This window comes from Panthera leo, chromosome D4 (genome assembly GCF_018350215.1).
Source record: "Panthera leo isolate Ple1 chromosome D4, P.leo_Ple1_pat1.1, whole genome shotgun sequence".
Taxonomy (NCBI): domain Eukaryota; kingdom Metazoa; phylum Chordata; class Mammalia; order Carnivora; family Felidae; genus Panthera; species Panthera leo.
Window position 1 is genome coordinate 81,890,934 of NC_056691.1, and position 27,987 is coordinate 81,918,920.

General features: G+C 35.5%; 1 protein-coding gene and 1 non-coding gene across 3 annotated transcripts in view; both read left to right on the top strand.

Moving 5' to 3' along the window:
- Positions 1–27,987, top strand: part of RABGAP1 (RAB GTPase activating protein 1) — a 166,914-nt gene that overhangs the window by 20,784 nt on the left and 118,143 nt on the right. For both annotated transcript variants that reach the window (XR_006195809.1, XM_042912623.1), the window contains 4 exons: positions 17,739–17,973; positions 18,877–19,081; positions 22,407–22,581; positions 23,156–23,313. Coding sequence is in view for 1 of the 2 variants with exons in the window: in XM_042912623.1 (XP_042768557.1) it covers positions 17,739–17,973; positions 18,877–19,081; positions 22,407–22,581; positions 23,156–23,313 (773 nt within the window). In the remaining variant the exon portion in view is untranslated. The remainder of the gene's footprint in view (positions 1–17,738; positions 17,974–18,876; positions 19,082–22,406; positions 22,582–23,155; positions 23,314–27,987) is intronic.
- Positions 563–673, top strand: LOC122205783. The gene has a single exon (XR_006196269.1). It is a non-coding gene; the product is annotated as a U6 spliceosomal RNA (small nuclear RNA).

A 27,987-nucleotide genomic window follows, 5' to 3' on the forward strand; every position in this document is an offset into this window, starting at 1 on the left:
ACCTAAGAGAATAAATCTTAAATGCTCTCACCACACACAGAAATGGTAATTATGTGAGTTGGTGGATGTATTAACCTTATTGTGGTAATCATTTCACAATATATACACTTATCAAATCATGTTGTACACCTTAAACTTATACAATGTTTTATTTCAATTAAGTCTTGATAAAATTGGAACAAAAGTAAAGACCCTCCCATAGATTTTTTTCATAAAAAATTATCAGAAGTGTTTAAAATCTTTTAAAAAATGAAATATTTTTACCATAGTCATAAGAAATATCAAAATAATTTGGCTGAGTGGAAGAAGACAGGTCCTCCCCCTGAAGAAAAGACAGTGCTACTTATGTATAATTGTAGAAGATGCAAACCTAATCTATAGTCACAGAAAGCCATTCAGTGGTTGCCTGAGGGTGTGATGATGGGACAGGGAAAAAGAGTAGGAGTAGAAAGGGCACAAGGAGTTTTGGGCATTATGGATATGTCCACTGACTTGACTGGTGTGTACATATGCCAGAATTCACCAAAGTGCATATTTAAAATACATGCATTTAAATGTACATGTGCTCACTTTGGGAGCACATATATTAAAATTGTAATGATACAGAGAAGACTAGCGTGGCCCCTGCGCAAGGATGACACATGATGCACATCGAGTATACCTTAACATATTTGCTTTTTTTAAAAGAAAGGATTAAACAGATTTTATTATTTTAATTTATTTTTTAATTTTTATTTTTTTTATTAAGTAGGCTCCACCCCCAGCATGGAGCTTGAACTCACAACCCTGAGATCAAGAGTCACATGCTCACATAGGGGCGCCTGGGTGGCTCAGTCGGTTAAGCGGCTGACTTCAGCTCAGATCATGATCTCACGGTCCGTGAGTTCGAGCCCCGCATCGGGCTCTGTGCTGACAGCTCAGAGCCTGGAGCCTATTTCAGATTCTGTGTCTCCCTCTCTCTGACCCTCCCCCATTCATGCTCTGTCTCTCTCTGTCTCAAAAATAAATAAACATTAAAAAAAAAAATTAAAAAAAAAAAAGTCACATGCTCACTGACTGAGCCAGCCAGGCACTCCTTAAAGAAGAAGTTAATAAACTTGAAGATTAGTAGAAACATCCAAAGAACAGAAAGAAAAAATAATGAAAAATGAAAAAAGCCTCAGAGAAAGATGAGATGTTATTAAGTGTAACAGCATACTCATGTGTTTCAGCAGAAGAAAGAAATGAGCAGAAAAAGTATTTGAAGAAATAATGTCTGAAAAGTCCCACATTTATTTATTGAAAAATAATAATCTACACATCTAAGAAGCTTACCACACTCTAAGATAAATTCAGAAAGATCCACAAAAAAGCTTATCTTAGTAAAATGTTGAAAACCAAAGACAAGAAATCTTGAAAGTAACAAAAGGAAAATGATTTGGTTCCTAGAAGACCTCAGTAAGATTTATAGCTGACTTCTTAGCAGAAATAGTGGAGGCTTGAAGCCAGTGGGATAACCTGTTCAGAGTGCTCAGAGAAAAAACTCAACCAAGAATCCTAGCAAAGCTATTGGTTAGAATTGAAGCTAAAATAAAGACATTCTGAAATAAACAAAAATTAAGAGAATTTACTGCTATCAGAACCACCTTATAAGAAATACTAAAAGTTCTTCAGGCCAAAAGCAAGTGACTTCAAACAATAATTTTAATCCTTAGCACCATTAAAGATAATTGTATAATAATAGAGACCATATAAGTACATTTTTTTCCTTCTCTTTTGTATATATAATATGTGCATATTCTACCTATAACATAAATATGATGTATTTGCCAGTCACAAAAATGAAGTAGAAGCAGAGCTATATTACAACTTAATAAATGACTTAATATGGTAATTCAAAGCCACAAGAACAAATAAGGAGAGCTAGAATTGATTAATTTATAACAAGCTATAAATATATATTCTCCTCTCACCTTCTTTTAAATAATTCTATAAAGGAACAATTATAAAAATCTTTTGGATTTGTAACATAGATATAATATGTATAATAATGCCATGGTAGGGAATACTGCTAAATTACTAGAATTAGTATAAATCAGAAACTGATTCTAATAAATTAAGATAATACCCAGTAAGTTCTAGAGCAACCAGTGAGATGGGGTGTGTGTATATATTTGTATGTATATCTATATCACTAAAGAAATGTCAATGCTATATTAGAAAATATTCACTACTAAAAAAAGCAATAAAAGATGAATAAAGGAATGGAAAATACATGAAACAGATGCATAAAAATTAAAAAACAAAATGGCATACCTAAATTGAACTGTATCAAGAATAACAAAATGGATTAAGCAATAGAGTTAAAAATACCATCAGCAGTGTATAAAACACCATGATCCAGCTGTATGTTCTCAGTAGGAGACACATTTTAAATACAAAAATAGATGGGGCGCCTGGGTGGCTCAGTTGGTTGGGCGTCCGACTTTGGCTCAGGTCACGATCTCACGGTCCGTGAGTTCGAGCCCCGCGTCGGGCTCTGGGCTGATGGCTCAGAGCCTGGAGCATGCTTACGATTCTGTGTCTCCCTCTCTCTCTGCCCCTCCCCCGTTCATGCTCTGTCTCTCTCTGTCTCAAAAATAAATAAACGTTAAAAAAAAAAAAATTTAAATACAAAAATAGAAACATTTAAAATAAAAGATGGGAAAAGACCTGTCATGCAGACATTATGGGTTACAGCTTAAATATGTATAGGAAAATTTCTACCTGTAAATTCCTGTATTATGGAAGAAGGAAAAATTCAAATCAGTAATCTTTTACTTTAAGACATTGGAAAAAGAAGGGCAACCTAAATGTAAAACAAGCCAAAGTAAGGGAAAAAAAAGATAAGAGCAGAAATCAATGAAACAGAGGATAGAAAAATAGAGAAAAAAATCAATAAAGCAACCTGGTTCTCTGAAAAGATTGATAAAATTGATAAAACCTTGGATTGGCCAAGGAAAAAAATTACTAGAATTAGAACTGAAAGAAAAGACAATACTACCAAACATATGTTAAACAAAAAGGATTATAAGGGACTATTAGGAATAGTAATATGCCAAAAAAGAACTTACTGAAATGGATAAATTTCTAAAAAAAACACTAATGAAACTGTGAATAGACCTATAACAAGAGATTGAATTAGTAATAAAGAATGTACCCATAAAGCAAGCTCTGGCCTACCTAGATGGCTTTATTCCCTGAATTTTACCAGATACTTAAGTAAGAATACCAGTTCCTCACAAACTATCCCCAAAAATAGAAAAAAAAAAAAAAGGATATTTCCTGACTAAATCTATGAGGAAGATACTGTGCCAATGCCAAAACTAGACAAAGACATCACAAGAAAACTACATATCTATATTTCTTATAAATTGGGACACAAAAGTCCTCAACAAAATACAAGCATACTTATTAATTCAGCAGTATATGAAAAGGATTACATATTGTGATCAAGTGGGATTTACTCCAAGAATGTAAGGTTGGTTTAACAACTGAAAATCTATTAAGGTAATATAATGTATCAATGGAACTAAAAACAAAACCACATGATCATTTTTAGTGGACACAGGAACAATGTTTGCTGAAATGCAACACCTTTTATGAAAATAAATTCAGAAAAAAAATCAACTATGAATGTAACTTCTTCAACCTGATTAACAGCATCTATGAAAAACTCACAGCTAAAATCTTTCTTGGTGGTAAAAGAGTAGATTCTTTCCCCTTAAGTTCAGCCTAAAGACCTGGATGTCTGCACTTAACTACCTCTGGTCAACATTGTACTGGAGGGTACAACCAGGGCACTCAGGCAAAAATATAAAAGGTATCCAGATTGGAAAGAAGGAAGTAAAAACTATGTTTGCAGTTGACATGATCTTGTATATGGAGAACCCTAAGAAATCTAAAAAAAAAAAAAAAAATTAAAACTAAGAAGTTTAGCAATATTGTAGGATACAAGATCAATGTACAAAAAATCAGTTTTATTTGTATACATTTGCAATGAACAACCTTAAAGTAACAGTGAAAAAACAATTTATGATAACATGAAAAAGAATGAAATAGTATGAAGTTAAACAAAAGTGCAAATCTTAGGCTTTGAAATCTGTAAAACATTGTTCAAAGAAAATAAAGAAGATCTAAATAAATGGAAGTCCATTCGTTGTTCATGTATCAGAAGACTTATTGTGAAGATGGCATTACTCCTCAAATTGATCTACACATTCAGTGCAGTCTTTATCATAATCCTAGGTAACATCTTTGTAGAGATTTATGGGACAGTTGTAAAATTCATTTTGGATTTCAGGGGACTCTGAATAGGCCAAAATAATCTTGAAAATGAAGAACAAAGTTGGAAGACTCAGACTTTGCAATTTCAAAACTTATTATAAAGCAGTGGTAATCAAGATAGTGTAGTATTGACATAAGGCTAGGCATATAGATCACTGGAATACATTTGAGAAATAGAACATTCAGAAATAGAACCATATTTCTGTGATCAGCTGATTCAGACAAGGTTACCAATACCATTCAATCGAGAGGGGTTTTTTTTTTTCTTCCACAAGTTATGGTGGGACAGCTGGATAGCCATGTTCACAAGAGTGAAGTTGCAACCTTACCTCACACCATATACAAAAATTAGCTTAAATGGATTACAGACTTCAGTGTAAGAGCTAGAAGTGTAAAACTCTTGGAAGAAACATGGGGTAAATTTACATGACTTCAGGTTTGACAGTGGATTCTTAGATTTCACACCAAAGGAGCAAAGGAAAAAAGACAACCCACAGGATGTATTTAAGGCATATAAAAAGCTAAACAATCTAAATGTTTACCAACTACTAAATGGATAAATAAAATGTGATGTATAATGGAATATTATTTGGTCATAAAAAGGAATAAAGTACTGATACATGCTGCAATATAGATGAACCTTGAAGACATGTTAAATGACAGTTAAGTCAAAAAGTCCACAGATTATATGGTTCCATCAATATGAAATATCTAGAAGAGTTAAATCTTCAGAGGCAGAGGGTCAATTAGTTGTTGCTTATTTAGGGCTGGAGTTATTGAGGGAAAGGGGAGTTGATACGTGTGGTGGTGTTTGGGTTTTTTGTGTGGTTTTTTTGAGGTCATGAAAATATTTTAAATTTTTTTAATGTTTTATTTATTTTTGAGAGACAGAGTGAGAGCAGGGGAGGGGCAGAGAGAGAGGGAGACACAGAATCCAAAGCAGGTTCCAGGCTCTGACCTGTCAGCATAGAGCCTGATGCAGGGCTCGAACCCATGAACCGTGAGATCAAGATCTGAGGTGAAGTCAAATGCTTACCGAGCCACCCAAGCACCCCATGATAAAAATATATTAAATTAACTTTGGTGTTGGTTGCTCCTCTCTGTGAATATACTGGAAACCATAGAATGTATGCTTTAAGTAAGTGAGTTGTATACGAATTATATCTGGCCTACTCTTTGGAGAATTGGCAGTAAAGAGACAAGACTGGTCGGTAGTAAGAAGAGTAGATAAAGGCTGTTTTAGTCAGGGCGTCTGGGTGGCTCAGTTTGTTAAGCCTCCGACTCTTGATTTCGGCTCAGGTTATGATCTCATGGCTCTGATTCAGGGTATATTTCAAGGTAGAACTGATAGGGTGGGCAAATTAGATGTGGGATTTGAAGCAAAGAGGGAAATAAATGATGGTTCCTAGATTTTGGTCTGAGCTGTAAGGTATATGGTAGTGCCATTTACTAAAATGGAAAGAGATAGGACCAGGATCAGGTTAAAGGGATCAGAAGTTCAGGATGTTGATGAGATTGATCCTCCAGAGTGACTGTGACTAGCATCAACAGTATATAGATGGTATTTAAAGCTGTGGGACTAGGTGAGATCACCCAGAGCGAGCATTAGAAACTGAAGAGTTAGTGAAGAGCTGATTCTTGGAGGACTTCAGCATTGAGAGATGGAGATAAAGAGAAGCCAGCAGAGAAGAGTGAGAGGATATAACTAGTGAGATACAAAGAAAACTAGGAGATTTGGAGTGCCTTGGGAGAGAAATGAAGAAAGTGTTTCAAGAGAGTGGGAATAACCAGGTATGTTAGATTCTGCTGAGAGGTTGCTTTAGATGGTGACTGAAGAATGATAGGATAGAGGCCTGGGTGATCCTTAAGAAGGGTATTTTTTTGCTTGTTTTTTTTTTGTTGTTGTTTTCAAGAGAGATGAGATCATTAGCATTAGTGTGGGTTGGGTTGTAAGTGGTAGCTGAGGAAGAAATGGTGATAGTATAGACAACTGTTTTAAGGAGTTTTGCTAAAAAAACAAAAACAGAAAAATGGAGTGGTAACTGAAGAGTAATAGGGATTCCAGTGAGAGATTTCCTGATATGTGTGTACTGATAAGAGTTATTCAGTAAAGAAGGGGACATTACTGGTACCAGAGAATTGCTAAGTCTTTGGTTAGGTTGGGAAGAGAGATTTCCTGTGTGTAAGTGGAGGGGTTAACCTAGGAGCAATTTCTGTAATATGAAGGAAGACAGCATAAATGAGTACACATGCAAATAGATGAGTCTTCTCTCTTTTTGGAGAAGACTTAAAATTGTCTTGTTAATTTTTGAAATACTGTTTGACTTACTCTTCCTGTTTCTAATTTGATGAATCATTTATGGTAAATGGGAAAGACCCTCAGGGCTCCTGCAGAGAACTTTTTTTGTGCTCTCTCATATCTTGTTTACTGAAAAGAAATGTTCTGTTTTTTAGACCAGGAAATTGAGCAATATGTTCTACAAATTAAAAATGTTTCCTGTATGTATTTCCATGTATTTTCAGTACATCTGGACAGTATATTGGTTTACTGTATGTAGAAATGGTAAGTGGAGAAGTAATAGAATTATTGTTGAATCTTTGATATTTTCATCAAAGTCAAGTATAATAGGATTACTGCAAACGTGTTGCTCAGTGATGCGGATGACTCTTTTTAAAACCGTTGTCTCAGCCACTACTAGATTGTAAAATTGCATTGGATTTAGAAAATACATTTTTTCCCCAAATTTTTATTTAAATTCTAGGTAGTTAACATATAGTATAATTTTGTTTTCAGGAGTAGAATTTAGTGATTCATCACCTTCATATAACACTCCAGAAAAATACATTTAAAAGTCTGTCATTCATCCACCCCAAAAGTCCTAATTGAGTGTTTTGTTGAATTATTCAGTTGATAGCTAGTAATCCACCAAATGCTGTTTTTAGGCACCGAAGTTGAGAACTCCCCATTTTTGGAACTATGATGACCTAGAAAACCTAAAAATGTCCTAGTACGAAATATTTAGGAGAGCTGGATGAAATATAACAAATACCTTTCATAGCTATATTCACAAGAAAGTAATCTTGAAAGAATAATAGCAAAGAGGGACACTGAAAGCCAGAACTATACATATATGCTGCCACTGGGTCCGTACTGGGGGAATTTGCTGCTTTATGATCAGTGGGCTTGGGTTTTGACTAAATTGGAGAAGAGATAAAGCTTTGGGTTTTACAGAGAGGGGTGTTGGAACTGAGATTTCCTTATATAACACCTTCAGGCTAACTGAAAGGATAGATTTGGAAAAAATAACTTGTTTATAGTCATAGGAAGAAAATAAGGAAGCTTATATATTTTAGGTTGGGCACAGGTTTAGAGGGGAGTCTTGTTGATAACTTGTTCCAGTGGGCTTGCCTTCAGGTATTTGAGATTTGAATTTATACTACCTGCATGTTCCTGGGTTGGTAATACTCTCAGGGTTCCTGACAGAATCAATTGCAGAACTATTCTGGAGGGACATGCTTGCCACCTAGTCTGCATGGTATTTCTACAGATAACTTTGATACAGAATATCAAACATTCCAAAATTTACAAAGACCCAGAGTAGGCAAACCCCAGCAGGATCAAATCTCACCAACACTTGCGCATTTGAATTATTAGCTGTAACTTTAAGATAGATATGATTTAAATGATTGAAAATTTAAAGAAAAATTTGAAAATATTAGGATAGAACAAAATTATTTAAAAATTTAATAAAAGACCAAGCAAACTTCATGAAAATCAGAGCAAGTAAAGGTACAACTGATGTGTTAAATAGTAGATTAGACATGGTTGAAGAGAAAATCAAGTACCTGCAAAATCAACCTGAGGAAATTACTCAGAAAATAGAATAGAGTGGGAGAAAAGGAAATAACTTGAGATAATAGCTGAATATTTTCCACAAGTGATAAAAGATACAGATCAGCTTCAAGAAACAGAGTGAGTCCCAATCAGGATGACAGTGGGGGCACCTGGGTGGCTCAGTCTGTGAAGCAACCCTCCAACTCTTGATCTCAGCTCAGGTCATGACCTAGTGTTTTGTGGGTTTGAGGTCCACAACAGGCTTTGCACTGACAGCACAGAGCCTGCTTGGGATTCTGTCTCTCCCTCTCTTTGGTCCTCCTCCACTTTCTCTCAAAGTGAAAAAATAAACTTAAAAAAAAAAAAGGATGACAGTGAAACTGCAGAATATCACAAAGAGAAGCTCTTTAAAGGGTGAATGAGAATAGAGATCAATTGGACATGGTTCCTGCTTATATATATAAGCAGATGCTAAAGCTTAGGGTAGATATATATAAGCAGATGCTAAAGCTTAGGGTAGATGACAGTTCAGATTCTTGTTGCAGTGGATTGTAGTAGTCTTTGCTTTGTAACAAACTACCTCAGATCTCAGAACTGAGTGGCTTAAAACAGTTTATTAATTTTTAATGATTTTATGCATTGAGTGGGTTGTTTTGGTGGTCTTGTTTTGGTTCATATAACTTCATTCAATTGATACATTGGCTGAAGACTGAGCTTAATTGGGATGGCTGAGTCTTTTCCTGTAGTCTTTCATCTCAGACTTCGTCACGGCAGCATGGTGGTCCTAGGACAGATGTGGAAGCTATAAGGTATCTTTTAAGGTTAAGGCTTACAAATTACATGGTGTCACTTCTGCCACATTGTATCGATCACAGCAAGTCACAGGGCCAATCCAGGAAATAGACTATATCTCTTGATGGAGGAGCTGTAGAGATACTGTGGCTATATTTTTAATTTTCAACATTAATGCAGTTAGATAAATGCTACGGTAGAGATTAACAAAGGGTGCTATAGAACAAAGGATGGAAACTTGTCTCAGCTTGGGGGAGGAGTCTGGGAAAGCTTCTTGGAGAAGGTAATGCTTTAGTTAAGCCCTTTAAAGAAGAGCTTTATATGATGATGTAGTTATAAAAAACACAGGTATTTATCTTCATAAAGTGTTTTGACAATTCACATCAAAATCGGAAAACTTTCATAAATTCAGAACATGTTGTATTTTCTCTACCTGACTCCTCTTGTGTAGGAATATTATACCCTTAGCTCTTAATCAAAGATACTCTATAAATCTTGGTTGGGAGTACATTGATGAGCCAATACTTCTTCGGTGAAAAGTTCAGTTAGAGAATTTTTTAATCTTTTTCTTCTTGAAAAATCCACCAAACATTATTTTAGTTGGAAAGAAGTTGCCAACCTGTATTGAAATAGCTGATAAAGAAGTCACCCCTTCTCACTTAGCATTGCCTAAACTAATTTTCTGACTTTGTATCTGATATTACTTGCTTTAGTATCAGGTGATCTTGTCCTCTAATGTAGGTCTTTTATTCAGCAAACAGAGTAACTGAACCATGAACACACAGTTTAATTAAGGGGATCAGGATGATGGTGGGGAGACACATAAGGAACTATGTCATTATAAAATTCATCAAGTACCAGAATATAGATAAGAGCAGATTTATATGAGAACATAATTATTGCCTATTAAAGCGAAGAAAGGTTTCATAGAGTAGGTAACAATTTAGCAAAACCTTAAAGAATGATTAAGAATTACTCAAAGAAGTGAGTCTGTGAAATGTAGAAAAATCAACAGGCTTGAAAAAGGCCTAGGGTTATGATCACTGCATACAGTAGAATTGAACGTGCTTGCTTTCCTTTTTTCTCCCAAATGGACTTTCTGTTATTTGTTTTCTCTAATTATAAAAATAATGTCTGCTTTATACATAAAATTCAGACAGTATGAGACGTAAATAAAACCCAGTCATAATCCTATTATTTATCAACACAATCATAAATATTTTGGGTCTTTCTTAACTTTTCAGGATGAATTTACAAGGTGCTGTTCCTTCTCTTTCCCTTTTTAAGTTAATGTTAGTAATTCCTAATGATAATTTTAGGTTGTTTCTCTGGTCCTTCCTTCATGCAGTAAGATAAAAAGATGGATAGCCAGAACAGCTGCAATTTATAAATGACACAAGGAAATTCAGTGATTTATCAAAGATCGCAGAATGAGTATGTGAGTGGGTTTGAAGTCATTAACAATACTTTCCAGTATCCAAATGGGACTTCTGGTTCTTTTGTGCCTTGCTTTCTGGTAAAACTAAGATTTATGTACTTGTTTCAAGATGCCTTAGCTTTTACACTGAAGCTGAGTAAAATTACTCAGTCTGAACCATTTTCACTTCTATTTTCATTGCAGTCTGACACAAGTAGTGGGAACTGTAGATCATCAGGAATTTGTCTTTAATTTTCTCAACATCTGTGGATATCTCAAGTGCACACTGTCATTTCATAAGCATGCATTTCCTAAGACAAAATCTCTACTGGAAAAAGATCCCAAACTGCCTAACGTAGCTTTGGATAACTGTCAAATCAAGTGGTGCCTAGTTGGTATTGTTGCAGAGAACGGAAACGGGCTATAAAGTTAGAAGTAGAACATTAACACCAGGAAATGACTCTGGCTTTTGCCTTTGAAACGTTTGTCCTTTGCTTCTATAAATGCAGTTTTGCTCTTAAGGAAATAGACCTGTAGCCAATTCTACCCTATAAATTATTACTTTTATTTGATACATTTAGAAAGGACAAGTGTTACTTCAGTAATGGGTCTTACACATAAATAGTAGGTGTGTTCTTAGTTTTCTCTGGATAATGGAAAGTGGAAGAACTGCTTTTTTTTTTTCTTGTTGTTGTTGTTGTTACTTGGTTTTTCAAACCTCCTCTCCAGAAGGTGGGTCAGAATTTATTTAGAAATAGCTGAAAGTGGGGGTTGCCTGCTGGCTCATTTGGTGGAGCATGTGACTCTTGATCTCAGGGTTGTGAGTTCAAGCCCTACGTTGGGTGTAGAAATTACTTAAAAATAAAATATTTAAGAGGTGCCTGGGTGGCTCAGTTGGTTAAGTGTCCGGTTCTTGATTTTGGCCCAGGTCATGATCTCATGGTTCCTGAGATTGAGCCCCACATTGGGCTCTATGCTGACAGCGCAGAATCTGCTTGGGACTCTCTGTCTCTCTTTCTCTGCCCCTTCCTGCTCATGCTGTCTCTGAAAATAAATAAACTTTAAAAAAATAAAATCTTTAAAAATAAAAGCTGAAAGTGATACTAATTGTATGCTTACTAATTGACAGGTACTGTGATGTAGAAATGAGATAATCCCTGTAAAAATCATATATAATGCCTTAATTATAAATAATAAATGCCCAGTAAGCATATTATTATTGTATCATTGAATCCTCATGACATGACAGTCCTATGAGATAGATATTAACACTTTCATTTTAGAGATGAGGCAGTTGTGGCTCCCAGAGGGTAATTTGCCCACAGCCAACAGTTAGTATCAGAGCCATGTCCCAAATTCAGCTCTTACCGTGGAGCCCAGGATTTAAGTACAGGCTGCTGTTCACATGGTCTGTATGTGAATGGTGACCCCTGGAGTTGTGCCATAAGCCAGCTCTTGTGCCCACTGTTTTTACTACCACCCTGCTTTATAAGCAGAATTATGAATAAATCACTTGCCATGCAGTCTCTGTCCTTACAAACATTTATGTCTGCGTTTACAGTAGCTGCTAAATTGGCTACTTTATATTTATTGGGTTTTTTTTCCCTCAATTCAGGACTGTTTCTTAAAGTATTCTCCCCTCCTCCTCTTAATCTAGTTTACACAGAGATGAACATAAATCTGAATATGACCATTGATTTATCCATACATACCTGCTTTGCTTTTTTTATTTTTATATTTCTGTTAAGTTAGAAGTCTTTGTTGGGCTTCAAAATAAAATTGTTTTGTAGCATGCTAATTGGTCTTGCCCAGTATTCTTAGTAAATGTTAAACCTTTAATGATTCTCAGAATAATAGAAAATGATGCTTTGTTTTTGTTGTATTTAAGTAAACAAAGCTAAAATAAAGCATTCAGATTTCATTTTTTATAACTCAAAATCTGTAGAGTATCCAGTATCAAAATTGGTAAAATAATACTACTTTGGCTTCTATTCTTTACATTTATAAAACTCAATTCAGTAAACCTATATTGCAGGTACACTGTGCAGTGAATCTATCCAAAGCTTTGGGAATAATGTAAAGATGCCTTAAGAAGCAATCCCTGCCACCTAATCCAGACTGGTTCAAGGTCTGGTTCTATAAAACATGTATGCTCATATGGTAGCACTCCCTAAGGAGGGACTAATTAAACCCCATATAGTGGGGTTAAGATTTCCCAGAGGAGGTAACAGAATTTAAGCTTGTTCTTAACAGAAAGGAGAAGGAGAAGAGGACTTTCTAGGAAAGGGAACAGTCTATAGAGTCTTGATGCTTGAAAGTTTATGGTATGTCTTAGGGAAGTTGAGTAATTTGACGTGTCTGGTAAGAGATGAAAGCATAAATTGGGCAGAGTTGTGAAAAATTCATAGAATATAGTTACAAATTTGGGCTTTATCTTATGGAAATTGAGGAAACATGGAAGGGTTTGATCAGAACTAAGGTTTGCAATTGTAACTTGAATGGCCATATGACAGATCAGAGGGGAGAAAGAAAGAAGGCAGGGAAACTCTTACCTTTCCAGTAGACTTATGTAAAATGAAAGAAGCTGTCCTGTGGTATTACCTACATAGAGGGTGGAAAAAATGCACAAGTGAGCAAGGATCAGTAAGCTTTGTGAGTATTGTGGGAATGAGAGGAGTGACGGGTGATTGTGCTCTTCATAGGCTCACTAAGTGGATAGTATTACAATTCACTGATTTAAAACAACAAAGCAACAACAAAGCAAGGGTGGCGCCTTGCTGGCTCAGTCTGTAGAGCATGTGACTCTTGATGTTGGGGTCGTGAGTTTGAGCCCCACAATGGCGTAGAGCTTACTTTAAAAAATAAAAAGAATACAGAAGGAGGATCGGACAGTGAGTTAAGTTTGACACACTAAGTCTGGAATATCTACCTGAAGAATTCTCTCCAGTAGGGAGCTAAGGAAGGGGTTGTAGGTATATATTAGGGATTGTTTGTATATCATTGGCCATAGATGAGGTGGCCACAGGAGAGCCTGTAAAATAAGGTTATTGCCAAAAACAGAACCCTGGATGAATATCTTTTGGGATGCAATAGAAAAAAGTAAATACTTTTGTTCTTTTTTTGTAGAAACCACTTTTTTTTTTTCTAATTTTTAAAAAACAGACTTTATTTTTTAGCGCAGTTTTAGGTTCACAGCAAAACAAAGTACAGAGATTACTTCTATAATCCCTGCTCCCACAAATGCATAGCCTTCCCCACTATCAATATCCCTTTTCTATTTTAAGTTTATTGAGTTAAAGTTTACACACAGTAATATGCAGCCCTTTTAGGTGTATAGTTCTATAAGCTGTAGTGAATATAAACTCTTACATGACAACCACCACAATTAAGATACAGAATATTTTTACTATTCCAGAAAGTTCCTTTGTACTTTTTTTTTAGTGAATCCTCTCATCTCCTTCCTAGCCCCTGACAACCAATGATCTGATTTCCATCGCTATAGTTTGCCTTTTCCGGAATTCCATATAAATGGAACCTTACGGTATGATGGAGTTTTTTGTGTCTGGCGTCTTTTACTTGGAATAATCCATGTTATTGTGTGTATTAATAATTCATTCCTTTTTACTGCTGAGTAGTATGCCATTATATAGCTATATGGCAGTTTATGCACTAAGCAGTTGATAAACATTTATAGTCAGTTTTTGGTGATTATCAATACTGCTATAAACATGCACAAAGAGGCACAGGTGTTAATTTTTCTTGGGTAAATACCCAAGGTTTTCAGTTGTCACGCATCTTTGTGAATTCTTGGTATTCTCAGTATTTTCTTGTTTTTAATTTTAGCCAATCTTATTAGGTGTATGGAGGCATCCTATTGTGGTTTCAGTTTCTCTACTGGCTAATGAATTGAGTTTCTTTCACGTGCTTGTTTGCCACCTTCATACTTTTTTTGGTGAAAATGCCCATTTTTTAAATTGGGTTGCTTGTTTCCTTAATGAGTTATGAGATATTCTGGGTAGATGTATTCTGGGTATAAATCCTTCATCAGAAACATGATTTGCAAGTATATTCTCCAAGTCTGTGGCTTGTGTTTTCATTCTCTTAGTAGTGTCTTTTGAGTAGAAGTTTCTAGTTTTGATAAAGCGTGTTTTATCATTTTTTTATGCTACTTTTTGTATTGTAAGAAATCTTTGTGTCTCAGGATTTTCATAGATTTTCTCCTTTGTTTTTCTTCTGTAGGTTATATAGTTTCAGGGTTTGCATTTAGATTGTGACCCATTTTGCATTAATTTTTGTATATGATGTGAAGTATTAGCTAAGATTCATGTCTTTACATAGGTATGGATGTCAGGCTAATTGTTCTAACACCATTTATTACCTTTCTCCATTGAATTACCTTGCCATCTTTGTTGAAACCAATTGGTCATATATATGTCAGTCTATTTCTGGATTCTGTTTTGTTCCACTGATCTGTATGTCTGCCCTTTACTAATATTGCAGTGTGTTGATTACTTTACCTGAAGCTACATCTGTTTTAGAGATGATTGTGTTATCTGTTAAGAATGCTCTTGGCAGCAAGGAACAGAAAAACCCTGCTTATGGTGGGTTTATTTTGTGTTAATAACAAGAAGTCTAGCAATAAGCGGTTGTTGGTTTATTTAAGCTATTCATCAATACCAGAGGTCAACAAACTATAGTCTGATGGCCTAATCTGGCCTGCCACCTGTTTTGTAAATAACCTGTGGAGGTTCTTCAAAATGCATATGCCCAGCCAGGCTCTACTAAGGTGGGAGGTGAGGGGAGGGAGGAAGGAGCAAATATTTGAATTTTAAAATGCCTCCTGGTAATATTAGTAATTATACTATAGAGTCATGGTTAAGAACCATTAACCTAAGGTTGATTCTTAAGACTGTGGTCCCCAGACTAGCAGTATCACTATCTCCTGGAAATTTTTAAAAAATACACATTATCAGGTCCACTCAGAATTACTGAATTGGAATTCATTTGGGGCCCAACACTTTGCGTCATAAAAATTCTCCACGTGATTCTGATGCATGTCAGAGTTTGAGAGCCTTGAAAGTCATTGTGAATTATTTCCCAGATAAGCCCAGGGAAGACTGTCTTTAGAAAGAAAACAACAGGGTACCTGGCTGGCTCAGTCAGTGGAGCGTACTGCTCTTGATATCAGGGTCATTAGATCAAGCCCCATGTTGGGCATAGAGATTACTTAATAAAAAAAAATTCTTTTAATAAAAAAACAAAAAGCTTAATTGGTTTAAGTATGTGTATTGTAATGTCACAGACAGTAATTCTGAAATTCAATTGAAGGTTCACAAATGATCTAACAAAATTGTTGAGTACTGTCTTGGACCTAATTATCCAAAGCATATGTTGCATTGCTATTTTTAAGCAGCTTTTAAAAATCACATGTTTGCATGTGAACATTTCTTTTTCCTAGTCCTTAAGGAAGAGTTAAGGAAATGGAACACAGTTCTTATGTTTATAGATTTTATAAATGAGAGAAGAATGCAAGATGAACATGTGTAAACACAAAATACAAACATATAAACATGTTTTCTCTCAGGGTTAGGTATATTTTTGTTATTGTCAAATAATATGAAAATGTACGCAGTCTATCCAGCAGAAAACTTGAGTTTAATTACCCTGTATACCAAAGAACAAAATAGTACTTCATAATATGTAAAATGTCTTCTCTTTGATTTAGTTTGCTCTTTTAGTGATGGCTTCCCCAGTTATAATTACTAATTACCTAAACATAGAATTGAATATCTTTTCTCCATCTGTGTTTAGGAAGCTGTAACTACTACTTATGTATGTTCTTTCTCTCCCCTTGGAAAACAGACTATCAAATAGACCATCTTTTATTTACTGCAGGTGATATAGTAATTCTTCTCCAGTTCTGAAAGAATAAGAGGCTAATTGGAACTAAGCTGTGGTTTGTTTTTCAGATGGTTTAAAAACTTGTGAAAGTAGAACTTCTGAAAAAAGAAATTTGATTGCACTTGGATGTGTAAGATCAGGCAGAACAAAGAATTACAATTACTTGACCTGCTTTTTAGTTCCATTAGCAGTGACTGTTAACATAAAATGAAATTCACGGAAATAAACATTGTAACCGAAGCCAAGAGGCTGAACACTTGTCTGGCCTTTATTTCTAAGGCAAGAGTAGCTGACATGTTAAATTTCCTTGGGAAATGTCAGCAAAAAAAGATTTAAAACTGTTTGTTTCTCAATTATAATTTATAGCCAAAGGAACTTGAAGCTTATAGGGTTATAAAACTATGTTTGAACAGGGTTCTTTGGTAGTCCAGAGGTGTCTGTTATTATTGACATTTTCTTCCTAACTTCTGTGTTGATTTTACTGAGAAGACCTCATTCTCTGTAACAATCTCCTAGCCCCACCCATTTTAACTTTTTGTCAGGTTTAGTCTTCAGAAACCCTCCTAAATCAGCCCCCTTTTTTGATTATGACTTTTCCTAAATTAATTCCTTTGTTAAAATTTTTTTTAGTGTTTCTTGAATAAGCATTTAGTGACATTGCTGGGTTTTGTCACTTGTGGTTTTCCTTAGCATTGGAAAGCATTACTTCCTTGTTGAGCAACTAATAATAAACCATCATGACTCTAGACAAATAAATACTTGACATTACTGAAATGGAGTGCTTCTGTTGCTCAGGGCCATTTTATATGTACAAGCTTTATTCAGGTGTCTCAGAACTTTAAGAAACTGTTAATATCAGAGAAGCCTTCCTTAGACTTATTTATAGTAGGAATGGTAAAATACATGTGAAAATTTATTACCTACTAAGTCTGTTTCTATGATAACTTTGCAAGCGAACACATTTTCCCTTTTTCTTAAGGATGAGTGAAGCCCCTAAAGATAATCCCATTAGCAGCGTTATTTCTCAGCAGAGAAATAAAATTATGAATATTTTCATTGCTAGTTGAGGACACTGTAGAAAACTTCCGTTTTATCGCCATAATTTTATTTAAAATTTTTTAAAATTTACATCCAAGTTAGTTAGCATATAGTGCAATAATGATTTCAGAAGTAGAATCCAGTGATTCACCCAACAAGTGTCTTCCTTAATGCCCCTTTATCCATTTCTAATAACATTGACAGACTATCACATACATTTCCGGGCATTACTCTCAAATTCACTATACACTTTTTCATGAAAAACTGTATGTATTAAGGGAGCAGCTGCAGCTCTTACTGCAGATCTTGATTTATTCTGTTTTTAAAAAACATTCAGAAGATATCTTTGTATCAAAAGAAATGCTGACGATCTCTAGAATGTGGACCCATTTGAATTAGTACTGGCCTGTCTTTCACACTTTGATGATTGCATGTATTTGTGACCCTTAGATTATAGGGAATGGAAGTGAACAGCAGCTGCAAAAAGAGCTAGCAGATGTTCTGATGGATCCTCCAATGGACGACCAGCCAGGGGACAAAGAACTTGTGGAAAGGTCACAACTGGATGGTGAAGGAGATGGACCTCTTTCTAACCAACTCTCAGCTTCATCCACCATTAACCCTGTGCCATTAGTAGGCCTCCAAAAACCAGAGATGAGCTTGCCAGTGAGACCTGGACAAGGAGGTTAGGATTGCTGCATTGCTTGCTTTACTGAAGGTTAATGTTTTTATTATGTGAGTGTCCACCCTATACTAGGTTTGATTCAGAGCAGGCAAAAAACATTATGTGTTTTCTAGAATCTTCAGATTTTAGATTTAAGGGGTTGTGTGAGGGGTAGGTATCTGTACCATTCTGATTTCCCTTTAAATGTGTATCATTTATATCAAAGAGATAACAGTAGTTAAATGACATTGAGGTCGTCTTATTTCAGAATGTTTCAAGATTTTTCCAAGAAAGAAAGAATTTGAGTACAGTGTTGGAGATGTGGAAGAATAATGCTTGGGAAGAGATACTTGTTCCAGGCCTGAAAAGCTCTTTGGGAGTAGTTGCCAGGTTGAAAAAGGGAGGCAAAAGGCACCACAGAGGAGGAATAGGGCAGTTATAAAGGCTCACTGGGAAAGTAGAGTGTTAAAACTGTAGAGCTTTGTTGGGAAAGGGAAAGCAGGGCCATTGAGAAAACATAATAAAGTGGCTAAGATGATGAATGAGAGAAATAAAGCAGTGCAGATCAGAAAGACAGAGATAGGATTTTTCAGAGTGATAAAATATTAAATGTTATTTTTTTACTTAAATACAAATTATAAAGTCAAAAAAAATTAGAAGAGGCAGAAATACAAATCAGATCTAACCTCAGATCACATTTTAAATTTGGGATTAACAGTAAAGCAATTCCTAAAAATTTTGGTGTCAGTGACAGAGTTTTAATATGAAATTTCTGACTTCAATGGGCATTTATTGTGGGGCAATGAAATATTATCTCATTAGTACCTTATTGTAGAACCTAAATGTAACCTGTAGATTTTTACTTGGTGTTCATGTCAACAAAATATCAGAATGAAAGTAACCCTCTATTAACATTTCTTTCAGATTCCGAAGGGTCAAGTCCTTTCACACCAGTGGCTGATGAGGACAGTGTAGTTTTCAGCAAACTAACTTATTTAGGCTGTGCCTCAGTAAATGCTCCCAGGAGTGAAGTGGAAGCATTAAGGATGATGTCCATCTTAAGAAGCCAGTGTCAGATTTCACTAGATGTAACCCTTTCGGTGCCGAATGTATCTGAAGGAACTGTGAGGTAAGACCAGCTTCCTGAAATGTTTGTACCATTGGATCAGATTTCTGACCTATAGATTTAGAAATAATAATGAACAAAATACATAACTTCTTATTCATGTAATGTTTCATTCTTCTGGCACTTGTGTTATCTTGTCTTCCAGGGATTGTGATACTTGTGCAAATTAGTCACTCATTAGAACAGTTTTTTTATATACATTTCCCCATGCCAATTATGTGTAGTACATTAAAAATTTAAATGTTTGGGGATTAATTAAAATATGTTGGCCTGAAAATATGCCTAATAAATTTATTTATATTTTCCCTGTTCCACCATACAAATACTAGCTTGACACATTAGTTCAGTAAGAAGTTTAATATTGAATCTAACTGAACATATTAGAATCAATAATATTAACATTATCAGAATCAACACTTTTTTAAATTTTTTTTTTATTTTTTAAAATTTATTTATTTATTTTTGAGAGACAGAGACAGAGCGTGAGCTGGGTAGGGGCAGAGAGGGAGAGACAGAATCGGAAGCAGGCTCCAGGCTCTGAGCTGTCAGCACGGAACCCGATGCAGGGTTCCAACTCACCACAAGATCATGACCTGAGCCAAAGGTGGATGCTTAACCAGTTGAGCCACGTAGGCACCCCTTTCTTCAATTAGTTTTATATTATGAATCTCTTTACATATCAGTAAATTTGTGATGGTATATGATGGATTATTTAGAAATCACCAGTCTCTGGAGCACCTGTCTGGCTTAGTTGGTGGAGTGTGGAACTCATGATCTCCGGGCTGTGAGTTTGAGCCCTACATTGGGTGTAGAGATTGCTTAAAAAAATATAGTCTTACAAAAACAAAAAAAAGAACCAATCTTTTATATTAGACATTTTAGTGTTGTTGTTGTTGTTTTTAATGAGAAAAGTACTAATAATGGCTAATATTAAGCTTTTATTAAATGGGTACGTAAGTGCTTTACCTATAATTCTCCTATAAATAGTTATGTTTGAGCTAAATTTTTGTATGTTTGAAATTTCCTTAGGATAAATTCCTAGAAGTAGACTTACTGAGTCAAAAGGTTTCCCCATTTTCATTGTTTTTGATACAATGCCAAATAGCCATCTAGAAATATTGATCTGTTTTGTATTTTTATCAGCATTGTATGAGAATATCTGTTTCTGTGCCCCCAGAAGCATTTTGGGTTTTCATGGTAGTAGAATCGTACCTATATGTGGATAATAGTAGGTTACTTAATATTTAATATTTCATTTATCTGCATGTATAATTCTTCTTTTGAGTTTTTAAAGAACCATTGCACTTAGACTCACAAATCCTAATTTTAATGGTATTTATTAATGTGAAACTTTTTTTTTTTAATGTCTGTTTATTTTGAGGGAGAGAGAGAATCCCAAGCAGGTTCCACAATGTCGGCACAGAGCCCAACATGGCTCTCACAAACCGTGAGATGGTGACCTGAGCTGAAAACAAGAATCAGACGCTTAACCAACTAAGCCACCCAGGCACCCCTAATGTGAAACTTTCAGTAAAATTTGTTCAGCTCTCATTTCTGTATGCTTCTTAGTCAGTAGTCATGCCCAACTGAAGTTATACTTTGTTCTGATATATTTTAATTCTATAAATATGCAAAAGCAATTTCTCTTGCCCTATGTTTTCAAAGTTTTTATCTTATCACAGTGCCTTTGAATGTGAATTGGGTTCCCTTCCTATGTGTTTGCATTACACACAGGGACCCCTGGGGTTTCCCCATCCATGGCCTTGCCCATTCAGTGTTGAAATTGCCGTTTCTTTTCATTCCTTTCATATTTATGTCCTCATTGTCCAGGGCAGAGCCTGGAATGTTGTAGGTATCACAGAAGTATTATTGAACCAATACATTTTTGAGTGAATGACACATCTTTGATTTTCGTAATGATGTCCTTTGATTCTAGTAATTATCTTTTTTGTAGATATTAACGTTTTGTACAGTCTCTCTTATTTGCCATGAATCAGAAGAACATGTTTCATTATGAGAAAGCACATCAGTTTTTTTTTTTTTTGTTAAGTTTATTTATTTATTTTGAGAGAGACAGGCGATACGAGTGGAGGAGGGGCAGAGAGAAAAGGAGAGAGAGAGAATCCCAAGCAGGCTCCATGCTGTCAGTGCAGAGCCTGACACAGGGCTCGCACTGACAAAACCGCAAGATCATGACCTGAGCTGAAACCAAGAGGTGGACACCTAACCCACTGAACCACCCAGGCAGGTGCCCCAGCACAGCAGGTTTTTTATTCTTTTTTTTTTTTAATGTTTATTTTATTTTTGAGAAAAAGGGAGACAGAGTATAAGCAGGGGAGGGACAGAGAGAGAGGGAGACACAGAATCCAAAGCAGGCTCCAGGCTCTAGGCTCTGAGCTATCAGCACAGAGCCTGATATGGGGCTTGAACCCCTGAACCATGAAATCATGACCCAAGCCGAGGTTGGATGCTTAACCAACTGACCCACCCAGGCACCCCAGTTTTTTATTCTTTAAAAAAAAATTTTTAATGTTTATTTTTGAAAGAGAGAGAGAATGTGAGCAGGGAAGGGGCAGCGAGAGACAGGGAGACACAGAATCCAAAGCAGGCTCCAGGCTCTGAGCTGTCAGCACAGAGCCCGACGTGGAGCTCAAACTCAAGGACCTGAGCCAAAGTCGAACATTTAACCGACTGAGCCACTCAGGCGCCCCAGTTTTTTATTTTGTTTTTTATTTTATTTTGTTTTATTTTATTTTAATTTTTTCTCATGTTTGTTTATTTTTGAGAGACAGCATGAGCAGGGGAGGGGCAGAGAGAGAGTGAGATACAGAATCAGAAGCAGGCCCGATGTGGGACTCGAACTCATGGAACGTGAGATCATGACCTGAGCTGAAGTCGGTTGCTTAACCGACTGAGCCACCCAGGCACCCCTATTTTTTTAAATAAGAAAGAAGATTAGGTTATTTTTTAGGAGGTAATGAAAAGCACAGCTTTAATGATTCATTTTGGTACTCTAATTTACCCATTGATCTAGTCTTTATTTACATACAGACTATATAAGAAACATGTACTTATTGTTTATGTCTTTCTGATTGCCTCTCTAAAAGTATAAGATTATATAGGTTTTAGTACTGTGGAATTATGTATTAATAACTTCAGTAATCCACATATGACTTATTTATCAAGACTAAAAATTAATATAATTAGCATACCAAAAATGGTTTATATGATCTTGATAGAAAGGGGAGTCTTGAATCATAATATGGATAACAGTGAAAATAGTCCATAATCCCTCTAAGCTCTTTATATCTTTTTTTTAACCAAACAGACTCTTAGATCCTCAGACAAACACTGAAATAGCAAACTACCCTATCTACAAAATCCTGTTCTGTGTCAGAGGGCATGATGGAACTCCTGAGAGTGACTGTTTCGCTTTCACTGAAAGTCATTACAATGCAGAGCTCTTCAGAATACACGTCTTCCGGTGCGAAATACAAGAAGCTGTAAGTCCTTACGAGAACTGTCTGCAAATGAAACTTCACCTGTACCCTCACTGTGTTGAAGTTATTGTAGTGTTTATTATGGTCACTTAAAAGCCAAATGAAATTCTGTGCTAATGTTTTATTTATTCCAGCCTGATGGGCTGAAATATAAAGAAACTAGAAGTTTGGGGAACCATAGTCTTCTTGCTGAGAGTGTCAGAGACCAGGGCTGCTTCTTGATTGGCTTAAATGGGCATCTTGGTTTCAGCAGTCACACATTAACAAACTGTTCTTTTAAAGCTAATTTTGTAGGATTATTTTTTATAATAAAGATATTCAGATCATCTCTAACAATTTAGGAAATTATTTTTCAGTTGGATTTCTCTTGTTCACAATCACTTCTTTTTTAAAAACCCCTTCTCATTTTAATGTTGTTTGCTTTCTAGGCCTAACAAGTTATGATAACTTAGCAAAAGAAATCAATGAGGGAAAGATGTATTACTCCCCCTCCCCACACATACACAAAGCAGGTAACCTTCAGCCTTAATAAAAGTATTTTATTTCTTGTGATAACAGCCTAACACATCTGTTGTAGGTCAGCCGGATACTTTACAGTTTTGCTACTGCCTTCCGCCGTTCTGCCAAGCAGACCCCACTTTCAGCAGCTGCTGCACCCCAAACTCCTGACAGTGACATCTTTACATTCTCTGTGTCTTTAGAAATAAAAGAAGATGATGGTAAAGGTTATTTTAGGTAGGGTATTTTATTCTATTTTTTTAAAGTGTGTATTAAAATGCTACATCATTTGTGGTTCACAAATGTCATATAACTTTCATAGTATAAAATGACTGCTTTTATAGGTAGAGTTTTTTATTTTGTAAGTGATAAAGAAAAAAATAGATTTGCAGAGGAAAGATTTTTTACTATTAAAAATGTTTTAGATTTTAATTCCAGTATAATTAATATACAGTGTTATGTTTCAGGTGTACAATATAGAGATTCAAAAATTCTGTATATTACTCCATCAGTGCTCATCACAATAGGTGTTCTCTTAATTCCCTTCACCTATTTGACCCATTCCCAGCTCCCCCATCCCACTGCCAGCCACCACTCCACTGGTAACCATCATTTTGCTCTCTATAGTTTGAGTCTGATTTTTCGTTTGTCACTTTTTTTTCTTTGTTTTGTTTCTTAAATTCCACATAGGAGTGAAATCATATGGTATTTTTCTTTCTCTAATTTTGGAAACAGCCCAAGTGTCTATCAATAGGTTGAATGGATAAAGAAGAGGTGGTGTATATATATGTACATATACACACACAAAATGGTGTATACATACATGCATGCATATAAGGTGGTATACATGTGTATATTTATACATATATATGTTAGAATAGTACTCAGCCATAAAAAAGAATGAGATCTTGCCATTTGTAACAACATGGATGGATCTAGAGGGTATAATGCTTAAGTGAGATATGTCAGTGAGAGAAAGACTGATTTCTTTCTTTTCATTCTTTCTTTTTTTTTTTTTTTTTTTTGGCTGAGTAATATACCATAGAATGAATGTGTGTGTGTGTGTTGTGTATGTATTGTATACACAACACGCGCACATATATGCACATATGTATACATACATATACACACCCTACATCTTCTTTGTCCATTCATCTATTGATGGACACTTGGCCTGCATCCATAATTGGGCTGTTGTAAATAATGCTGCAGTAAACATAGGAGTGCCTATATCTTTTTTAATTAATGTTTTCATATTCTACGTGTAAATACCCAGTAGTGGAATTACTGGATCATTTGGTAATTCTATTTTTAATTTTTTGAAGAACCTCCATACGGTTTTCCATAGTGGCTGTACCAGTTTGCATTCCTACAAACTATTCACAAGGGTTCCTTTTTCTCCATATCCTCGCCAGCACTTGATAGTTCTTGTCTTTTTTGATACTAGCCATTCTGACATGTGTGAGATGATCTCATTGTGGTTTTGATTTGCATTTCCCCGATGATTAGTTATGTTGAGCATCTTATCATATGTTTGTTGGCCACCTGTATGTCATTACTTTTTATGTCTTCTACCCATTTTTAAATTGGATTATTTGCTTTTTGGGTGTTGAGTTGTATAAGTTCTTTATATATTTTGGATACTAAACCTTTATTGGATATATGTCTTTGCAAATATCTTCTCCAGTTCAGGAGGTTGTCTTTTAGTTTTGTTGATTGTTTCCTTTGCTGTGCAGAAGCTTTTTATTTTGATGTAGTCCCAATAGTTTATTTTTGCTTTTGTTTCCCTTGCCTCAGGAGGCATATCTAGAAAAATATTGCTGTGGCCCTGTGTCAGAGAAGTTACTGCCTGTGCTGTCACCTAGGATTTTTATGGTTTTAGGTCTCACATTTAGATCTTTAATCCATTTTGAGTTTGTTTTTGTGTATGGTGTAAGAAAGTGGTCCAGTTTCATTCTTTCACATGTTGCTGTCCAATCTTCCCAGCATGATTTGTTGAAGAGACTGTCTTTTTCCCATTGTATATTCATTCCTCCTTTGTCAAAGATTAATTGACCATATAATTGTGGGTTTATTTCTGGGCTCTCTATTCTGTTCCATTGATCTATGTGTCTGTTTTTGTGCCAGTACCACACTGTTTTGCTTACTGCAGCTTTATAGTGTATCTTGAAATCTGGGATTATGATACCTTCACTTCTGTTCTTTTTCTTTTTTCAAATGTAAATTTTGAGAGAGCAAGAGCACACGCGTGTGAGCGGGGATCGGGACAGAGAGAGAGAATCCCAAGCAGATCCCAAATAGATTGAGCAGGGCTAGATCTCAGGAACTGTGAGATCATGACCTGAGCTGAAATCAAGAGGCAGATACTTAACCGACTGATCCATGCAGGCTCCCCTTGTTCTTATTTTTCAAGACTGTGCTGGCTATTCAGAGTCTGTTGTGATGCCATACAAAATTTAGGACTAATTTTTCTAGTTCTGTAAAAAATGTTGGTATTTTGGTAGAGACTGAATTAAATCTGTAGATTGCTCTGGACAGTATGGACATGTTAACATTTGTTCTCTCAGTCCATGAGCGTGGAATGTCTTTCCAGTTATTTGTGTTGTCCTCAGAGTACAGGGCTTTCACCTCTTTGGTTAAGTTTATTCCTAGGTATTTTATTATTTTTGGTGCAGTTGTAAATGGGACTGTTTTCTTAATTTTGCTTTTCCAGAGACAATATTTGAAGAATTTTGAAGCTATTAAAAAAAATTCTTTCATGTGGGAAAATATGTCCTATTACCATGTTCTTTTAGACTGCTGATGTGAAATATGACAGAAGCTAAGCCTGCTGGATTTGTAGCTGCTTTTGTTTTGCTGGGTTTTTTGGTCTTATTGGCTGGTTACTTTGTTTTAATAATCTAAAGATCTTAAGGCTGTTGAAATCAAGTTTTACTATTATAGTTTATCTGTATACATTGGAAGAGAAGAAATGAGGTATGTGTGTCTGAAGTCTTAACCTTGCAGATAGGGTCAGAAATAACTGGCTTGGGGTTTTAGGTATAATGATAATTCTTGGTAGTGAAAAGAACTCTGGGACAGAAATAAAAACTTTAGTTTAATTATTGTTACTATTAACACTGTGGCCTTTTCCAAGTTTCTTTATATCTCCTGGCAGTGGTTACCTTATCTATAAAATGAGGTGGCTAGATTCTAAAGTCCTTTCTAACTTTAAAATACTGTGGTCACAAGGTGATTGATTTTTCTTTTCCCTCCATAACCCGTATCACACATTGGGTGCTTCCTGGATCATAATTGATTGCTGCATATTAAAGTCTCTTTCCTCCTTGACTACCTCATAAAATGAGTAAAATGGAATTACATCAAAATATGAATGATTTTCTACTAGTTTGCTTTTAAATTAGAAAGCACAATGGCTGGTTCATTTGTTTTGGATAACGCTTGGTCTCCCTGCAGACTTTTGGAACTATCCTGCCATCTGGTGGCAAATTTAGTGTACCGTGCAGCTTCACCTTTGATTTGTTCACTGAAGTATGAGACTTTGCTGTGGTGTGTGCCTTGCCATCAGCTGTGTTTCTGCTCTCACAGCAACCAACACTGGGATGTGCTGCTTCCCACCGAATGCATACCTACCCTAGGAAGTGGAAATTATAATCTACGAACTTTGTAATAGTTATTTTCCATTTTAAGGAACAAAAGTTTCTTTAAACTGCATTTTTTTTTCTTCAGTAAAGATATTTATGTAGATCCTGTTTGTAAATTTCAATTACAAATAGAAACAATTTCTAAGCTCTCTCAGAACCGTTAGGACTAGTTTTCTTCCTTCTGAACTCAGGCATGTTCAAGGTAGATCAGTCATCCCTGTTCCATTCACCCTCATACCAAGGAAATACTATATGGAAATGCTATATAGAAAATTTCTGGATGGTCATTTTGCTCTTCACATTTGTTGGGGCTTTGTTCTGTTTTTGTTAATGTGATTTTATTGAATTTGTAGTTTATAGTAGAAAAGAGTGTTGTGTAGCCTTATTATAATGAACTTGTTGAGAAGTTCTTTATCAGATTGAACTTGCTGAATGCAATTTTTTTTAAACCAGTGATTCTGTAATATCTACAGAATTTATCTACAGAAATAATCACTGAGATACAGAGAGAATTATCAAGATGGTTGCTCCTCTTAACACTATATATAATAACAAAATTAAAAAGTGGAAATTGAATGTTAACCAAAATAGCATGATTAAAGTATGATGCATTTCATAATATTAAGTATCGAAACATTATGTTGTACACCTCAAGTTAACATAATGTTGTATGTCAGTTATATTTCACTAAAAACATAATATAATAGTGCACCCATATGATTTAGCACCTATCCAAAAAATAACAGTATATATAAGTAACCATAGCACAACATAAATTGTGGTTTTACTATAACATAAATATACATAAAGTGCTGTGGCAAGAATTAGTGCTCTTCTTTTCGTCCCTGAAAAAGTATACTTCTTACGTTAATTAAAATTAGAAATCTACTTTCCATTTAGCCCTTGGGAAGATGGAGCATTTTCACTTATACCATTCAAAGCACTTTTTTGTCTCATTTAATCTACCACCTAACCCTATTAGATATGCTGGGTATTTAATATATTCCTTGTTTTATGGGTAAAGAAACCCAGAGAAGTTAAGCCTGGACCTCAGTATTGTAATTTATACAGTAGGAAGTAAATGTGAAATTATTTGGGTGGATCCATTCAGTGATATAATGACAATACTAGAAATACAATCCAGGGGTGCCTGGGTGGCACGGTTGGTTAAGCCACCCATTTCGGCTCAAGTCATGATCTCGGGGTTCACAAGTTTAAGCTCCACATCAGGCTGACACCTCAGAGCCTGGAGCCTGCTTGGAATTCT